The sequence below is a fragment of the Macaca nemestrina genome, chromosome 14 (genome assembly GCF_043159975.1).
Source record: "Macaca nemestrina isolate mMacNem1 chromosome 14, mMacNem.hap1, whole genome shotgun sequence".
NCBI lineage: Eukaryota > Metazoa > Chordata > Mammalia > Primates > Cercopithecidae > Macaca > Macaca nemestrina.
In genome coordinates, this window is record NC_092138.1 from 13,025,718 (window position 1) to 13,044,677 (window position 18,960).

At 42.6% G+C, this 18,960-nt stretch overlaps 1 protein-coding gene across 7 annotated transcripts in view; it reads right to left on the minus strand.

Annotated features, from left to right (window-relative positions):
* The window catches only part of LOC105498757 (neurotrophic receptor tyrosine kinase 2), a 376,720-nt gene that overhangs the window by 13,766 nt on the left and 343,994 nt on the right, over positions 1–18,960 (minus strand). For all 7 annotated transcript variants that reach the window (XM_011771075.3, XM_011771074.3, XM_011771073.3 and 4 more), the window contains one exon: positions 865–1,023. In XM_011771075.3, coding sequence (XP_011769377.1) covers positions 865–1,023 — 159 coding nt within the window. The remainder of the gene's footprint in view (positions 1–864; positions 1,024–18,960) is intronic.

The following is an 18,960-nucleotide window of genomic DNA, read 5'->3' on the forward strand; positions in this document are numbered from 1 at the left end:
GATGAGACAGGAGGAAAAGCAACTCACATCAAAGAAATGTTAGCGCAAGAAACAGCAGAAGAGGGGCTTTTACAAAAGAAGCCCACTCTTGGTTTCATTTTCTCAGAAGGAAGAGAACAATTATTATAGGTTAGTTTATGTTGTGTTTAATTTGATTGGCTTATATCCATTTTTCCAAGCCACTCTGATTTCACAAAACTGGTGGAAAAGTAATTTATATGGAATGCTCCCAAACCTCACACTGGAGCTCCCGCATGTTGTGGTTTTTATTGGTCTGAGATGGAACATGAGTCACTTGTGTGTTAAGGCACTGACTGACAGGAAACCTCGCAGGCTATTGGATAAAGGAACTGGATTAAAAAGACAGACATGGATCTGGAAAAGATGTGGGGTGCCTGACCAAGAAGCTGTGCCTCAAATATAAACATATTTGCAAGAGTAAGAATAGAAAAAACAAAACGTTTGAGTTTTTCACTAGAAGTTAATGTTCTGGTGAAATATTCAAAAGGGAAAGGACCTTGAAACTTCGTTGGAACAATACTAAAGAACTTGCTGGACTGTATGGGTTCTGGAATGCTACATCTGCTATTAATTTATCAGATGAGCTGCATAAAGTGACTCCTCAGTCCCACCACCAGAGGAGCAAGGACATATCAGCGAGTGCTGTGCTTTGCTTTCTCAGAGTGACTATACTTTGACCATGAAATTTAGAAACATAGCAGGCTACGTGGGAAGTGCTGCCGCCAACAAAACCCCATAAGATAACATCCTGACATGGTCTTCCAACCCAAAACAAGGCCCCAGCTGATGGAAGCCTCTGGGATCTCAGCCCTTTGGAGGGTCTTGGCCAGACCCATTGCACACCTCGTTGTTTGACAGCTGGTACCAGGGCTGTTTGCCGTAGGTGAAGATCTCCCACAACACGACCCCCAGGCTCCAGACGTCACTTTCTGTCGTGAATTTCCTGTACATGATGCTCTCTGGAGGCATCCAACGAATGGGCAGCATCGTGTGGCCACCGACCTGGAGAGAAAGGGATCAACAGGGAGGCATCAGTCACTCCAAAACCAGGTGTGGAAGGGAGATGCTGGGGGACACTGCTTGCTTTCCTTATTTGCACTTTATAGTTTTAATTGTTTATAAACACATAAGGGATATATGATTTCTTCATAGTCTTAAGCAACAGAGACAGAGGGCAAAGAATGATCCAAATCATTTAAAAATATATTATTTGCAATTCTTTCTCTCAAAACCAGATAGGAGCAGGGATGATGATTAGGTAGATGATCACCTTGGATAAATAAAACTACACACACATACATGCACTTTCTGCTAGGAGGATGACTCAATCTTCTAATTAACAAGATCACTTTGACCAGGAGAACGAAGAGGGGCTCTGCATCCAAAATGACCAACCAGTGACTCTACTTCCTTGGCAAGGCTAGAGCCTCCTTCTGCCTTCAGGTCTTATGTGTACATGATGCTGACTCAAACCCCTCCATCATCACTCAGCGATAGGCAGGTCAGGCATTATTATTCTCCTTCTACAGATAAGGCAATGAGATTCAGATTGCTTACAGACACAAAAACTCAGGTCTTTGGATTCTAAGCTCAGGACTTTCCTCTATTACAGGGCACTGCTCCTTAGATTATTTACCACAATAGATAAATACATTTTTTTAAATGCCCACTTTAATGAAAACACCAAGACTGGGGCATCAGATAGCAATTGCATTAGTACAGGCAAAGAAAACTTTCTTTGACAAAGTAAAATTGTATATGACTTTCTACTTCGTGGAGGAAAGTTAAGAAGCTCATTTCCGGGTTTGTCAGGGATGCCTGATTTCAAACCCATGAACAGATTTCTGCACAGTAGTCCTGTGGCTGGTAAGTTCCGCTTTTCATCCTGGTAACCCCCCAGCACCACCAGGCTACACAGTGTGCCTGACACCTGAGAGCAGGTGGGCTTATCCTACAGCAAAAAGTTGGACTTCTGTAACAACTCTGGGTCCTGAGTTTATAGAGTAATGGTGCATAGAGTTTCTGCCCAATTCTAATTCTCAATATCCAGTTAGTATTTATTAAAGGAAGAAAATAAACTAACAGTACCTGAAAAATATTCCCCTACCCCAGAACCCAAGAGGCTGAAGTGTCAGAGATGTCTAACACGCTTGGTGATTCCCAGTGATGTTCTTAGCACCAAAGAAAGCACAAGAGTACAAAAGGAGGAGGGTATTTTATTTCATTCTTCTCTGTATGATGCATCCAAATTTGACAAATAGGGACAAAAACTACTGGCTCAGGTGACCATCTTTACTATTCAGCTTTTAATAAACATAAAGCTCATAAAGGCTAAGTTGGTTTTCATTGGTGTTAGATTTCCTCTCTCTTCCTTCAGCAGTGACAGGTCATCAGTGTTTAATAGACAGAGACTTCTCTTATGGTCTTACCTCATGTCTGAAGGTGGTGGCAACAGTCACCCTCAGGGTCGATACTCAAACTGCACAGACACTGACCAACCAGAAAGGATGTGGGTGGTAAACATGGGTACAGCTATCTCAGCGCATTTCTGGCTTGGTGAATATCTGCCCTATTCATAACTCTGTGACCCCTGGGTACCTAGGACTTTGGGAGAGGGAATCTGCTGATGTTTCCAGATGCTTGGGAGGACTTGCAGCATGAGGGTAGAATGATCCCACCAGGTCTGGGCAGCCCACATGGCAGTGGCAAGGAGAGGACTGCTTTGGACCATTCAAAGATGCTGCTGCCACCTTGCAGAGCTAGGCAAATGACCCTTTTGTTTATGTGCCAGAAAAGGCTGGGCACTTTGGCACACACATTTTCAAAGATTGTTAACCCCTAGAATAAAGCATCTCTAGTCTCCTTGCCATTCTCTGAAACCATAATTGGAATGTACCATATAGTTTAGAAAACATCTACACACGTCCGGTGCCATTTAATTGCGTGAGCAAACCATAAAGAACTCAGGACTCATGGTGGCTCCTCTAGCCTACAGACGATGAAATTGCTCCTGGCAATTATGGGACCTTGCCTGGGGTGACACTTCCAGCAAGTGGTGCAGATAGGACAGAGGTCTACACATTTTAACAGACCATTTTCATCCACACAGCAAGCATTTTCTGGGGACCTCTTAAGATACAAACATGGCCTTATTCTGCTTACCTAACATGCAAAAAAAAAAAAAAAGAAAAAAAAAGGGTAAGATGAAATCAAAGAGAAAAACAATCCCTTTTGCTATACATCTTATTTTTAACCTTACCGCTCTCATTTTCACCTTCTTCCTACCTTATAAAGAAGAGCTCATATCATCATTGTTCATCTCAGCATACTGCTGTGGTACAACCAGCTCCACTGTGCATTTTGGTGTTGCTGTTCTTTCTCTTTAGATAAAATAGGACCCCAGTGGTCAAAGTGGCTTAGAGAAGTGGGAATCTCACACTAAAGACTGAGACCTGGTCTTGTTATGCTGTCTGAGTTGTGTTGTTTTGTTTTAACATCCAGGAAAGGGAAGTGTCTGCTAATCTCTTAGAAAGGAGTGTAGAACTTACTAAGAGTGGCGTTCTTTTGTGGGAAGGAATGAATTACTTCTTGCAAAGAGCCTTCCTGCAAGAGCTATTTAGAAGTGTGAAACCTTGAATTTTACAGAAAATTTTAAAGATAAAAGGCTTAAAAGAGTGGACAAATGCATGGCTCTGAGGGTTTCATCCCAGAGTTACACGGAGTGAGAGGGCCTAGTTCTTAGTGAAAAAGACATAGTTATTTCTTTTACGAAAATATTGAAATTAGAATCTAGATTTATAATCAGTATGTAGTTGGTGCGTGGGAGTAACAAGAGACTGGGATATTATGACCCAGCATGGTGTTCTTTCTGATATCAGTCCCTCAAAATGTTAAAAGCTGGCAATCCCAGAAGTTCCTAGATCAAACGTGTCAAATGTACTATGAATTGCAACCCTCTTCAATTTAAGGAGATCCATCAGGGACTGAGCCTTATTAAAGTATATGAGGAGTTTGGCAGGAAAGAACAAACTTAAATTTGGTAAATTAAACTATTTGAATGTGTGTTTGTGGGAGAGATAACCATTTATATATGTCTCGAACAAGACAGCTAAAAATACACTTAGGGGTGTGTTAATTTAGCAAGATCTCAGGATTTCCATATCTACCTGGACATTCACAGCTGCAATGCAGTGGATGACAATAGCTGGTTTCCAATAGCTCAGTCACCTGTTTCCTACTTGAATAACCTTGACTAGTTGCCAAACGTCTCTGTGGCCAAGGTGTAATAATTATATATAGGTACCAATGTATACCTCCCAATGTTGTTGGGAGGTATTTACTGGAGCAGGCATTTGTGAAAGTGCTTTCTAAGTCTTAAAGTATTAAATGCTTATGAGGTGTGGCTTTCTTCTCTGGAACCTTCACTCACTTACTTCCTCCACGAGAAGCAGCCATTCTGGAGACGTTAAGAAGAATCATTATATCTCACTCTCCTGAACTCCTCATTTGGCCATAACCAAGTGGCTCCTTTGACAGCAGCACCCCCCCTTTTTTTTTTTTTTTTTTTGTCACTGGCAATGCAAGATAGAAAATCTGATGCTGGTTCTCTCTCCTGCGTTGCTAATGGCCAAGAAACAGCTTTTGTTTCCTCTAAAGAAGAGAGAGAGAACAAAAGATTCACATTTTGATTTACATGTTTTCTCAACTGATCGTTTATTTTCTGCTTGCTGTCTCTTTGGGGCAGATTTTTCACTCTAATTCTTTCACGAATCCCTTCTGGGATTTCATGCATGCTGTTATAAATAATGCTTTCCTTGTTCAGATGTCAAATGGGTGAGTGGTGGGACAATCTAATAAAAGTTCAGACAGGGTTCACAAGTTTTCTAAGCCTATTTAGAACATTTCTGAACATTTCTTTTGCAACCCTTTCTCAGAATTTTGAAGCATGTCACAAAAGCAGACCCTCCCCCCGCAAAAAAAGTCACTGTTGTTACAAATTACTGTCACATTCTAGTTATAGTCACTTGATGGTTTTTGGACCACACAAACAACACGCTGCGCAGCAACAAACACAATGAGACATTTGTTTTGTATCGTACTACTTGGCAACTTGCCCTCATGCCCTTGCTTAAATATTTGTGAGATGGAATGTGATCCCAGGAATGACACTGGGAGTCAGAATTCCTGCTCTCAGACTGATATGCCGTGGGGCCCCAGGGACTCTCCAGTAATTAAGTTGAATGGGGTCTCATGGTCTCCACTAAACTCACCAGGTTGATCTGGTGCAAGATGAGAAACCCGGTTATCTGGAGAGTTGACTTGGATGGACTTGCAATTGTTATTTTCCTCAACCCAAGAGACTGGAGTTCTAGTTCTTGTGCTGCTATTAACCAGCCTGAGCAGGTACCCTCAGGTCTGGCTTCTGTCTTTATTAGTAAAATGTGAAGAGTTAGGGCAGCTCTTGGTTACTTCCAGCACAAAAACGCTGTGGTTCTAGAGTTACCCACCACCTCGGCACCACCATAATCATCCATCAACACTCAGTCTTCACCATTTACAAAGAATTTCTATTCAATTATCCCACTTGAACCCAATGGTTATGCTCTAGAGCAGACATAGACTTGCCTGGATAGTGCCAGTAATGCCCCTAAAAGTCAGTGAGTTTAAGTAGTTTACCTAAAGCCACATACCAAACCTCTCCCCATTGGACAACCTGTATTCATTAGGATGGACCACTCTGCTTTTCTGCTTTCTCCAGTCTCCACACACACTCTGTGTTCAGCCAGCAAGTTTAGGTGGCTTCCCATCCAGGGCCAAGTTACTCATGCCTCTTAGAAAGTTTGATCTTCTTCCCTTTCTCCCTACTTCCCAAAGGTCTCCTAAAGGCAAGCTCAAGTCCCACCACTTCAAGAAAAAACTTTCCCTCCCTGCTGCGGCGCAGGGATGGTTCTAGTACTGTTAGTGTAGCTCTGGGAACACAGAAGGAACTCCTTTCTTTGCCTAATGTATCACATGCCTCAAGAGAGATGTACACAATTCAGTTCTTTCTGGTGGGAGACGAGGCAGAGGCTGGTAAGCATACCATGTCTTCAGTGGGTTCCTCGTGAGTGCTGCTATTTGTCTCAATGTGTTTCTTGAAAGCGATCAGTCTTCACTACCTTCCCGTACATTCTCCAGTCATTTCTGTAAACTCTTGATAGAACCAAGCCTTTGATTAGACGGATGGAAACAGTCTCACCTATTTGATGCTACAAATAAGAAATTCATAACTTCTCAAAATGCAGCCAAATCTACTGTGGTTCACAAGGAGTATAAAGGCTCTCTAAGTTGTGTAAGAAATCCCATGTCTAGGTTTGCCACCTGTACAGTAGACAGGGGGAGTGTCCACATTGCAGACTTGGAATTATTATGTCTGGGAATGAAGTCTAGGAAGACTTCATTATGTATAACATAAAGGAGTATTTTTCTAAAGATAGTTGCTAGTATCACATCTCTTCTGAGGCTGGAGAAAATTAGGAGACACTAAAGAAGGAAGTTAAACTATGGAAAAATAATTTTTAAAACCAGATGACCATCAGGGCTGCTAAATCGCTGCAACTTGGTTAAACCAGCAAAGCTAATCAGAACAATGTCTGAGGCACAAGGCCAAAAAGAAATTCCATAGTGTCTAAAATAAATCAACCTGAAAAAAAATGGACCCCCTTTTTAAAATATATCAAGAAAAGAACTCTTCTTTTAGCCCTTAATATTTATTTCTATGACACCTCATAATTTTGATAGTGATATGTAGAGAAAAATAACAACTGCATTCTAGTTAAAATACCCAGGCCTGAACATTCTTTGAATCTACCTGTTTGAAAGGTATTTCAAGACAGTAAATCCTGAAGAAAATACTAAAAGGCCCTTGGTGTAAATATCTTGCATTAGAAATCAAAGATTTTATATTTAAATTAGATTGGACACATCTAATTAGTTTGACTATAAAGTTTATTTCTTACCCAATAAATTCAAAGTACACACTCTGGTCATTAGGATGTAAATTGTGAAAAATTTCAGTTGTTTGTGGCTAACGAACAATTTGTTTTTTGAAATTGGAAGACTGGAATTTAGGGAAATGAAGGAAATTGCTGAGCAAATGTAAATATGAATTGGCGACCAAATGGTATTGAAGACAGCTCTCTATCCCACGTCTCTTCATGCTGACAGGCTAGGTTCTTTCCTATGAGCTGTTTGTTATCCTTGGTACAAGTTAATGAGGAATGCACCACTCATTTTCCAGGTATACTGGGAGACGAGAGAGGAAGTGACAGGTTAGCTCTCCCCATTATGTTGGGCTTCTTAGAAAATGCATTTATTATCCTCCTTGCATCCCCATCTTCTTCCCTTCTCTTCTACTATATCCATTCTTCTCCGTACGGCCCCTCCCTGTTCATTCCTAGACTCCTCCTTTCAAATCTCACTTGTCCAGACCTAGTACAAATGCCAGTGTCACATTTAGTCTTTTCTCATTTGTCTCTTACTTCCCCCAAAGGATCATACCCCCACCAAAATTCACTCTCCCTCTGTCATCTTCCTTCTGTGCTTCTGAGAGGCACATTGGTAGACAGGAGCCTTTCTACAGACCCAAAGCAAATGCCTCTCTGGCTTTGAAGCTGCTAGTGATTTAGAAGTGAGTAATGCCAATCTGGGACCTTCTAAACTCAACTAGCAAAGACCAATGATGCCTGGGAGGCCACTTTCAGCTTGTGGTATTTACTCAGTGAGTGAGTGATAACTTATTTGGAAGCCAAACATTCTAGTCCCTTAGAAACTTGTAGGCCAAAGGGCAAGCCCCATTAAGAGATGATTAGTTGTCAGAGGCTTTCGGTTGCATTAAATATTGAAGGGGCTCCTAGACCTCCTGATCACACCCTACGCTCCATTGCTTTGTTTCAGCAGTTTTTCCTGATGTGTTCCTTAAAAATTCATGAACCTGTAAACTTTAAGGAATAGCTAGACCTTATTTATTTATTTATTACATGCTGTATCTGTAATAGGAGGTTAAAAATAGGGCCTGTAATCCCAGCACTTTGGGAGGCCAAGGCGGGCAGATCACGAGGTCAGGAGTTCGAGACCAGCCTGACCAACATGGTGAAACCCCTTCTCTACTAAAAATACAAAATTAGCCATGGGTGGTGTCACGCACCTGTAATCCCAGCTACTCAGGAGGCTGAGGCAGGAGAATTGCTTGAACCTGGGAGGCGAAGGTTGTAGTGAGCCAACATGGCACCACTGCACTCCAGCCTGGGCGACAGAGTGAGACTCCGTCTCAGAGAAAAAGAAACAGTGTCCACAAAATCTTCCCTTTGGAGAAGAACCTGGAGTCATTGTGGCTGGACAATGACCACATCCAGGAAGAAGAGAATTCTCCTATTACAAAGAGTGATAAGGGGCTTCCAGGCGTGTGACTACTCAATCGGGGGATGCTTTGTGCGTAAAAACAGGCTTTTCTGCCTCATCTCTCACTCCTGAATGAACATAGCTCGGGGCAGGTAAGGAGGAGTGCTGGAACCAGCTTCCTCTCCCTCTTTTGAGTACTGGAAATTGATTACTGCCACTCCTGGAACTGCTGTTATTTGTAGCCTATAACATCTTTCAATCTGGTCACAGACAAAAGGTAATGACTTAGTAACTTCAAGGCCAATATTTTTGGGTTAGTCAAAGAGAAGATGTGCTGGACCTTAATGTTAACAATATTTTGTCAAATACTTTTTATGTCATTAAATATCTATTCTCCCCAAATAAGGCAAATTATCATCTGTTTTGAAGGGACAGGTCACAGAGCTATTATGACTATCTCCTGACACCTGGATTCTAGATAAGGCAAATTCAACACAAAATTTACATTCAAATTTGATTGTATTTTTTCTACTGTGAAATAATAATAATAATAGAAACGATGATAATAATTATACCTCAGGCTTGCCTACACTTTTTGCTTTTTTATAACATTTCCACAGCTCTTCACTCTATAATAATTGTGCCAACTTCAAAATATTGTTGCAAAGAGTAGATATTAGAAGAATGTCTTTCTTTGGAAGAAGCCAGACTCAAAACCCTTAGGTGATTCCTTTTACATGATATTTTAAAAAGACAAACTATAGAACTGAGAGGAGGAGAGGACTTGCTTTAGTCAGGCACCCAGGAAGCCTGAGGGTGATGGAAATGTTCTACCTCGTGGTTGTGGCAGCAGTTAAATGACCGTGTTTGCCAAGACTCACAGAACTGTGTAGTGAAAAGTGATCTATACTATGGGTATGTTATACTTCAATGAGCCTTCCTTAAAAATAAATAAACAAACCGGGCACGGTGGCTCACGCCTGTAATCCCAGCACTACGGGAGGCCGAGACGGGAGGGTCATGAGGTCAAGAGATCGAGACCATCCTGACCAACATGGTGAAACCTCGTCTCTACTAAAAATACAAAAATTAGCTGGGCCTGGTGGCGCATGCCTGTAGTCCCAGCTGAGGCAGGAGAATTGCTTGAACATGGGAGGCAGAGGTTGCAGTGAGCCGAGATCACACCACTGCACTCCAGCCTGGGTGACAGAGTGAGACTCCATCTCAAAAAATAAAATAATAAAATAAACAAACCCCTTAGGACAACTCCTGGCACACAGTAATGTACAACAAACCTCAGCTGTTACAGTTAGTCTACGTATTACATTCTCCACTAATCCTGTGGGGTCGGTCAGGCATGTTCTTTTATCCCAACTTAAGAGATGAGGAATTTCAAGGGACCGACTCAAGAGCACACAGCTAGGAAGTAGAGAGACTAGGTCAGGACCGTCTCTCCAAAGGCTTAGCACTCTGCATTTTAGCTCTAGTCTGACACAGACTCAGCTGTAGGGGTGGGAAGGGCTCACTGTCCTAGTCTGCTTGGGCTGCCACAACAAAGTTCCACAGACCAACAGAAATTTATTTTCTTACAGTTTTTGAGGCTAGAAGTTGAAGGTCAAAGTTCCAGTCAATTTGTTTTCTGGAGCGGGTTCTCTTCCTGACTAGTAGGTGGTTGCTTTCTTGCTGTGTCCTCACATGGAAGGAAGAGAGAGCGAGCGAGAGCAAGAGAGAGCTCTCAGATGCCTCTTCCCATGAGAACACTAATCTTATGGGATCAAAGACCCACTCTCATGACCTCATTTAACCTTAATATTTCCTCAGAGTCTCCATCTCCAAATAGAGTCATACTGAGGGCTAGGGCTTTGATGCATAAATTTTGAGGGGAACAGATATTCAGTTTGCAACACTCTCCTTGCTCATCCCTCCCTTCTGATTCTGGCATATTTCAGGGGAGCAAGAACAGCTCTGAACACTAGGAGGTGGGCAGTTCTGGTCCAGAATCCAAATCTGTAGCCCTTTATCAGATCTTCACATTCCCAAGTGAAGACCCAACCCTACTGCTCCCTTCCCTTCCTAGGGAACTCTTGGTGCCTTCCCTATTGCTATCTCATTCTAGAGCTTAGCAAATGGCTAAAACCTGCTGTTTTCTACAGCAGCCCTAGTCCATTTCCAGTGCAAACCTTACAGCAATCTCTTCCCTCTCTCCTCTACACACCCCTTTGCAGGTTCCCTGGGAGTTGGCTAAGGGAGAATGAGGAGGCCCTGACACTCCCTGGTGAGGTGTATACAGGGGCAGAATGGCTTCCTGGACTCCATGTCACCTGAGGTTACCTCCCACATGGGTTTCATTTTCCCCATGACATAGGGAAGGCCTCCTGCTTGTGTACTGTATATAATCTAAACAGCCAAAGACCCCTAGTTTTAGAAGCGATTGTAATTTCATCTTATTTTACATTTGGCTCTAATGGGGAGCAAGTAAATCTTCTCTCAGTATAGCATTAAGCTTTCATCACACAGAAGTTTTAGAATTACATTTGGATCTAGAAACAATGATTCTTCATCAGATAGTAACAACATGCTCTTCCCCTTCCAGTGATAGCTCCGCTCCCCAGTAACTCTTAATCTTCACAGGGAGTTTCCAAGTGGATCCACGGAAGAATGAAACCCTTAGAAAGTACAAATACACCACGCTGCCTGGTGTGAGGTTATTGTGTTTACACATCACTCAGCAATGGGGAGCTGCACATTCCAAAAATATACATTTCATCAAGCTGCCTTTTTAAAATGTGCAATGTTACCGAGCTTTTCATGGCCTCCTGAGCATTATGTGTTGAACCCAAGATACCATCTAACTTTTAGCATTTGAGACAAAAACATTGCACCCTTTGATGGTGAAAAGCCACAGAGACCACCAAGGTGCTGAGAAAAGGCAACCAGGGAAGCAGAAGCAATATGTGTGTCATTGTCTATGTTATGATGATGGCATTATGCTGGTTTAGGACCAAAACTCCAATGTAAGACTCTTCCTACGGAAGTTACTGAGACAGGCTGATATTCCAGGTAGCTTTTTAAAAAGGACATATGCAGTGATTTGTCAACAGAGCCAGAAAAGCAAAGGCTTTTCTGCATTCCAAACAGCACTCTCCGTATCATCTGTGATTGTGGTGATGACTGTGGTCCCGCGTGCATCCTGTCCAGTGAGTAGAGACAGTAGCTGTCCCACCGTCAATCCCAGCTTCTTCAATAATACTGAAGACTGCTGGAATTTATATTCCATCATTAGCCTGAAATGAGGACTTAATACACGAAAGCCAGTTAAAAATGAATAAGGTCTTCTTTCCTCTCAGCTGGGGAAGCTCATTCTGCTATGGTTACTGATGTTTGCCTTCACGTGAGTGTAATAACAGCAGAAAACCACTTTCTCTAGAGAGTTCTAAATGCTAACCTGGCATCATTATGGTTCTAACTGCCAACCTGGCATCATTATGGTTCTTTTCTGCTATCTCTGTGATATATGTAACACACAGCAATTGTGACCTTGGTTTTGAAGGACATGATGATTACTGTGATGATTGTGAGAGTTAAGAAGTAATATAATAAGTTAGCTTTCTCTTACTGAGCATCTACTTTGTGTGCCACGCTCTGAGTTGAAGACATGACCTACATTTAAAGCTCATTTTCCTTATTCCTCTTTGGACATACTTACAGATAAAATATACCCATAAAAAGTGCACGTGCTACAAGCAGCAGCTGCTTTGCGATTTTGAAATTGGAACTCAGTTTCTGACCAACTCCTTTTCTCGGCACAGTGGTGAAAAGTGGAAGTTCAGTGTTAGGGGAGTCACTGTAGCATACCCCTGTGCTTCTCAAACCTTTCCACCAAAGCACCCCAATACTGCAGAAAGAGGTAAACAGTTGAGGGACTGGGGATTAACTGGGACCATACCTGGAGCACTAGCCCAGTTGTTTATGACAAGTCTGGAATTTATTTAAAGTCTTATATTTCATCTTTAACATTGGATACAATGATTGCATTAGACTTCCTAATGCATTATGAAAGGTAAGTTTATTTTGCGGTTTCATGAGTCTATGGTCCAGACACACCATCTTGGGTCCAAAGGCTACCCAGCCAGACTCCTGTTGGAGAAGCCTGGAAGCAGAAGTGAATGAGCTTTGGAGTCCACAGACCTGGTTTCCTGTTCTAGATCAGCCACTTGCCAACTAGCTGAATGTAAATAAATCACTTGTCTTAGAGTCTGTTCATTGCATCCAAAAAGGGATAAAGCCTATAAGCCTAAATCAAGCCTATAAACTTCCCCAATAGGCTAAAAGTTCCGAAGAGGTGATGTTTCCCTTGGAGAACAGCCCTACGGCTGGGACTTAAGCAAAAGGAAACATTCAGGTGATAGCGTTAGAGTAACAGTGAAACCCTTGCTGCAGGATTTGATACAGTCCTGCTCCACTACACGACCCTAAGGGGCACCATTCACGCCGCGGTCCGGGTACATGCTCCCACTCCTCCCGGAGTTGTATAATACAGTGAACTACAGTGAAGACCAGGGCTTCTTGTGCTTACAATGATTTTCCGTGTGACTGTAGGCAAGACATCACCTCCCTTTAAGACATAGTTTTTTTGTGTGTGTGTGATAAAAAGTATTAAAATGTCTTGAGATTTTATTTTATTTTGTTTATTATACTTTAAGTTCTAGGGTACATGTGCACGACGTGCAGGTTTGTTACATACGTATACATGTGCCATGTTGGTGTGGTGCACCCATTAACTAGTCATTTACACTAGGTATATCTCCTAATGCTGTCCCTCCCCCTTCCCCCAATCCCACAACAGGCCCTGGTGTGTGATGTTCCCCTTCCTGTGTCCAAGTGTTCTCATTGTTCAATTCCCACCTATGAGTGAGAACATGCGGTGTTTGGTTTTCTGATAGTTTGCTGAGAATGATGGTTTCCAGCTGCATCCATGTCCCTACAAAGGACATGAACTCATCCTTTTTTATGGTTGCATACTATTCCATGGTGTATATGTGCCACATTTTCTTAATCCAGTCTATCATTGATGGACATTTGGGTTGGTTCCAAGTCTTTGCTATTCTGAATAGTGCTGCAATAAATACACGTGTGCATGTGTCTTTATAGCAGCATGATTTATATCCCCAGTAATGGGATGGCTGGGTCAAATGGTATTTCTAGTTCTAGATCCTTGAGGAATCACCACACTAAGACACAGGTTTTTTATTCATAGAATCTGGGACAATGATACTTACTGTGTCCTATCTGTGAGGTTCAATAAGGTAGTTGACATAAAGTGTGACTTCAGTGGTAGCAATCAATCCATATGTGATAAATCACTACTCTTGCTTCTTTGCACATATGTTTATTTCGGTCCATTTCAACACATTTGTATTTATACAGTCCCGCCCCATTGTGTTCGGGACTGTTGGTTGGTGCAAAAATAATTGCGGTTTTTGCCACGAAAAGTAATGGCAAAACCACAATTACTTTTGCATCAACCTAAAGTCAGTGCTATGTGCACTGTGGGAAAACAAAGTTGAATGAGATAGGGTTCCCGCCCTCCAGAGCTTGTTCTATGACCATAATGCAAGACAGAGTCGATACCATAGTGGAAATGTGAACAAATGGCTGTGGGTTGTGATAGTCCCAACACTAATACAGTGTGGCTCACTCCTTAATCTGGCGATGCTGTCGGTTCCCTTCTGCTAACAGGTTGAAAACAGGACACCCAAATGTTTGCCAGTGTGTCTAGAGGGTCACATGGAAGAAGACCGCAAAAACTAGCTCACAGAAGATAGCAGGAGACAAGGTTTTTCGAAGACATTCCCGTTCCCTGCCTCAAGATCCCAGTTCCTCACTGAAGTTTTCTGTGAAGAAAGTGTTGGCCACAATGCCCCAACAGAGGCTACAATGGCTGAGCTTGTGTGTAGCTGTGTGGCTAACGTTTAACATCTAGCTACCATTTACTGCAGGCCTACCATGTGCTAGGCATAACCAAGAACTTTGTGCCTATTATTGAATGAGCCACAGTGAATCACAAGCCTAGCCAATGTAGGGATAAAGAGGCCATATCAGTTAGGGATTCCAATCCGCTACATGTCACAGAGATAGTGGCTTAATCATAAGAGGGGCTTCATTTTTCTCAGTTAGTAGAAGTCCTAAAGTATGCAGTCAAGGGCTTGTGAAATGCTCTAAGATGTCCTTCCAAGGTCATGCTTCCAAAGACATCTCGAGTCTGTCTACTTCTTTCTACCTCCATTTTGAGAAATCAAGTTCCATCATTCCCTACTCCCACTGTCCCCTGGGCTACTGCAACAATCACTCTCCATTTTCCTTCTGACCTTTTTCCAATTCACAGTTAATACAATAGCAAACTATTCAACGACTTCCCATTGCCCTTATGATAAAATTAAAACCCTTCAGAATGGCTGCTGGTGCCCCGTTTGATCTCAGCGCCTTTGCTGGTCTCGTGCTTCTCCGTCCTTTCCTTGCAGGGTCCTCCACATTTTGATCTTCCCTTTCTTTCCTAAACTCCTTTAGTTCTTTCTGATGGCATAGGTCCCTCAAACACACTGCTCTTCAATTTTTACCTGGCTAACTTCCACTTGTCCAACAGGACTTAACTGAAATACCATGTCCCTAGGCATCAAAAGCAGGTTCCCTTGTTAGATCATAATGGTAAATCCCTTTCCCTCACAACCCCAGTCAGCTGTAAGGAGATCCTTATTCCTGTGGTTACCTGTTTGCTATTTCCTCCAGCCTCTAGATACAACTTCATGGGAGACAGCACAGTCCAGCGCTGGGATGCTCAACAAATATTTGTCAAATGAATTGATTGCATGTGGTTGCCCTAGGGAATGGTCTCAGGGGTGGACAATACTGTGTGAAATAAATATGGGAGGAGAACCAGCAGCTAAACCAAAAAGGCGGCTTCCTGTAAACGCTAGTGGGGCTGCTGGCACATACCCCTTGGAGCCCAGAGGGGTATCCTGAAGGGAAAGACAAATGGACAGTAGCTGATCGGCTTTAGAGGAGGAAATCCATGTCCTGTTGAAACTGTAAATCAGGAAAAAAACAGACATATGTTGTGCACAGGGTAATGAACATATAGGATACGTTACCAGGAAAAGCCACTGAGAGCACAGATGGATGAGCCAAAGTGACTCTTCAGCAGAGGACAGTGTGAGAGGGAGCTGGGCGAAGTCAGTCAGAAGGGAAGTGTTGGGCGCCCTGTCCCCAGGGGTGTCTTTCTTTTGCTCCTCCTGTGGTATAGCATGTTGGCCATCCCACTTCTACTGCATGAAGCCATCCAACTACAGCGGCCTCCTTGTAGCCCCATCAGAATTTCCCCAGGGTGAGGAGCCTCGGGATGGCAGTCTGGCTTGGAGGCAGGAGTGGCTCACCTTGAAGCTGCCTTGGCATGGCCACATGTATGCTTAGCATGATGGCCAGGGAGCCCAAGGGGGCCAGCAGAGCTTAGTAAGAAGAGGTCTAACTATCCCCAAACCAGCCTCTGGCATTGCCACTGCCTCCTGTAGGAGCTCACTCCCACCCCTACCACTATAGCTCCACAGCCTTAAGTCAGGGCAGAGTGCCGGGCACTAACTCATGTTGGGAGAAGCTAAACTTCCCTCTTGCCAAACTCCCTCTGTCTCAATGGACTATTTGCATTACAACAGATAATAAGATAAGCTATTATAATATTTTTAGACTTCTTAAACCCTTACTGGAAAAAGTATAGGTTTCTTTTCCCTTAACCACAGAGTTGATACGCATTTGCTTGTTTTGATAACATTCACTTATTCTGCAAAATATATTGTGCTACCTCCTGGGTGTGAGGCATTGTCGTAGGTACAGGTGTCATGGATGTGAATAAGCTCCATGTCCTCATGGAGCTCTCATTTTAGTGGGAGACAAAGGTCATATGTAAATAAACAAATACCTATGCACAATAATTTCAGGTGGTGATAAATATTGTGCCAAAATAATAGAGTAAGGGGCTGGAAAGAACAGAGGGGCAGTTCTATTTTAAATAGACAGGTAGGTCAGTCAAGGCTTTTCTGAGTAGGTGATACCTAAGCAGAGATTTGAATGAAGTAAAAGAACAAGACATGTAAACATTGGGAAGAGGTACATTCCAGGTATTGGGATCAGCAGGTACAAAAGCCCAGAGCCAGGAACAACTTCTATGTGTTTCAAAAGCAAGGAATCCAGTGTTACTTGGGGTTATCAGCAGTAGGGTTCTGTATAATAAGCACAGCTGCACTGGGATGTATGTGTCTATATCTGTATCTGTATCTACATCTATATTTATATCTCAATACCTCTATCTTGAAATAATTTGCTACTTCCAGGCAATATTTTAAGTCACATTACATGATATTATGGGATTTTACAACAAATGCATAGTCTATGGCCTAGCTGTCGTTACCATTTACTAAGCAGGGAAACAAAGACATGGAAATCCAAGACCACTGTCAGAATCAGGGTCCAAGATGGCGATGGAAGACGGATGTTTCCAATCCTCTAACCTTGCCTCTTTCTGTTTGATTTCTGCCTTTCATTTTGCATCACTTCCCCAAGTCCACCTGGTGGCATGACCAGCTATGCAAGCCAGCTAAGGCAATCATCAGTCATGTTTTCTGAGTCTTCTTCAGGAGGAAATCTCTTCCTCTTTGATGCAGAGAATTTGACAACGACATCATTGCACCACATCAATAACCAATGCTTTCTTTTGCACGAAGTAACAGGTTCTAGGAAACAAAGCAGGTCTGACTGTGTGGGTGTCCCTCACAGTCCCTCAAGGTCCCAGTTCCTCACTAGAAAAGAGAAAACAGCAGCAGAGGGATCCTATTACTACTAGTTCCTTCAGTGTTTCTCAGAGCTCAAATCTCTGGGATGCTTAGTCATAGCCCCCTTGGGACTTCAGCTTTAGGATTTATGCGAATGGTCTCTGCATGCTTCTCTCAGTCAGTACCTGGGTAGGAGAATCTCTCCAAATTACCTTGTTTTTCCTAATTATTTCCCCAATATTCCACCCGTTATGTGATCACATCACTGCTAAGGTGGTCACCCTTTGACTCCTAAAGCAATCTGAGCTGTCCTTGAGGAAGAAAGCTGCCCTTATGGTATCCTGGGAAGAAGAGAAAAGATCTCATAGCCACGAAGTCCTTCATGATGATCAGCTGGCATTCTTTTTTGGGTGTGTGTGCATCTTCCTTTCTGCCTCTAAATCCCTTAGTCAACTCCTGTGATTATATTTCTGAAAATTTCCTCCCAAGGTCTCTATCCTCTACAACTGTACTTTTTTTTTTACAGCAATACATCTATTTATGTGCAGATCCTTGGCATTTAGGATATTATATTAACTGGTTAATATCCACTTTACTCCAATTCTTGAAATAGCTTAAATGAAATATATAAAAGTCTTCCAGCACTAGTATCTACTCTCTGAACACAGACTTGGGGATTATAATTCTCTTTATCCCTGAATTTGTCTTTGGAGCTGAAGCCAAGAATACTCCCAAGAATGGCAAGGCTTATATAGAATGAACAAGGGATTGTAAATTAACTGGAAACTATAGAGAAAAGCAGAGATGATTTATTTTCAACTTAAGAACATCAGACTTTGGAACAATCTTTCCCCTTTCCAATGGTGGTCTGTCCTCTGCTGACCCAAGGATTAAATGTCCTCAGATTTCATCCCCCTTTTGAAAAATCCCTCTACCTTCCTTCCTTCCTTCTTTCCTTCCTTCCTTCCTTCCTTCATCTCTCTCTTTCTGTCTTCCTCTCTCTTTCTCTTTTCCTTCCTTCCTTCCTTCATTCCTTCCTTTCCTTCCTTCCTTCCTCTTTCTTTCTTTCTTTTTCTTTCTCTCTCTCTCTCTTTCTCCTTAAATAGCACCACCATCACCACCAATCACTCTTGTTATTATTCAAGCTAAAACCCTAGAAGTCATCATTGATTCCTCATTTTCTCTTATCCCCATATCCAAGCCACCATCAGGTTCTTTCAGTCCTACCTGCAGAACATATTCTGAATGCACCCCCTTCCCAGCATCTTCACTGTTGCCACCTAGGCCAACCTGCCACATTCTTTTGCTCAGATCCCTGCAGTAGCCTCCTAACAGGTATGTCTGCTTTCACTCTTGCTTCCTGTAATCCATTCCCCATACAGCAACTGGAGGATTCTTTTCAAAATGTAAATTGGATCTCATCACTCCCCTGCTTACAATTCATCAGCACCTTCCACTGTACTTGGAATAAAATCCAAACATTTTAGCAGGACCCCTCAGTTCCTATCTGATACAGGTGCAGCTCAGCTCCCTGTCCTCCCCATCTACATCTGTCCCTCTTGCCTACCACACGGGGCACACTGAAGGCCACGTTGGCTCTCTTTCTCTTCCTTCTTTACGGCACTTAGAACTAGCTACAATTATTATTTGTATGATGTTGCTTGTCTTTTCTGTGTCCCTCCACTAGAATAAGCTTTGATGGTCTTGTTTGCTGCTATAGCTCTAGTACTCAGTATAGTGC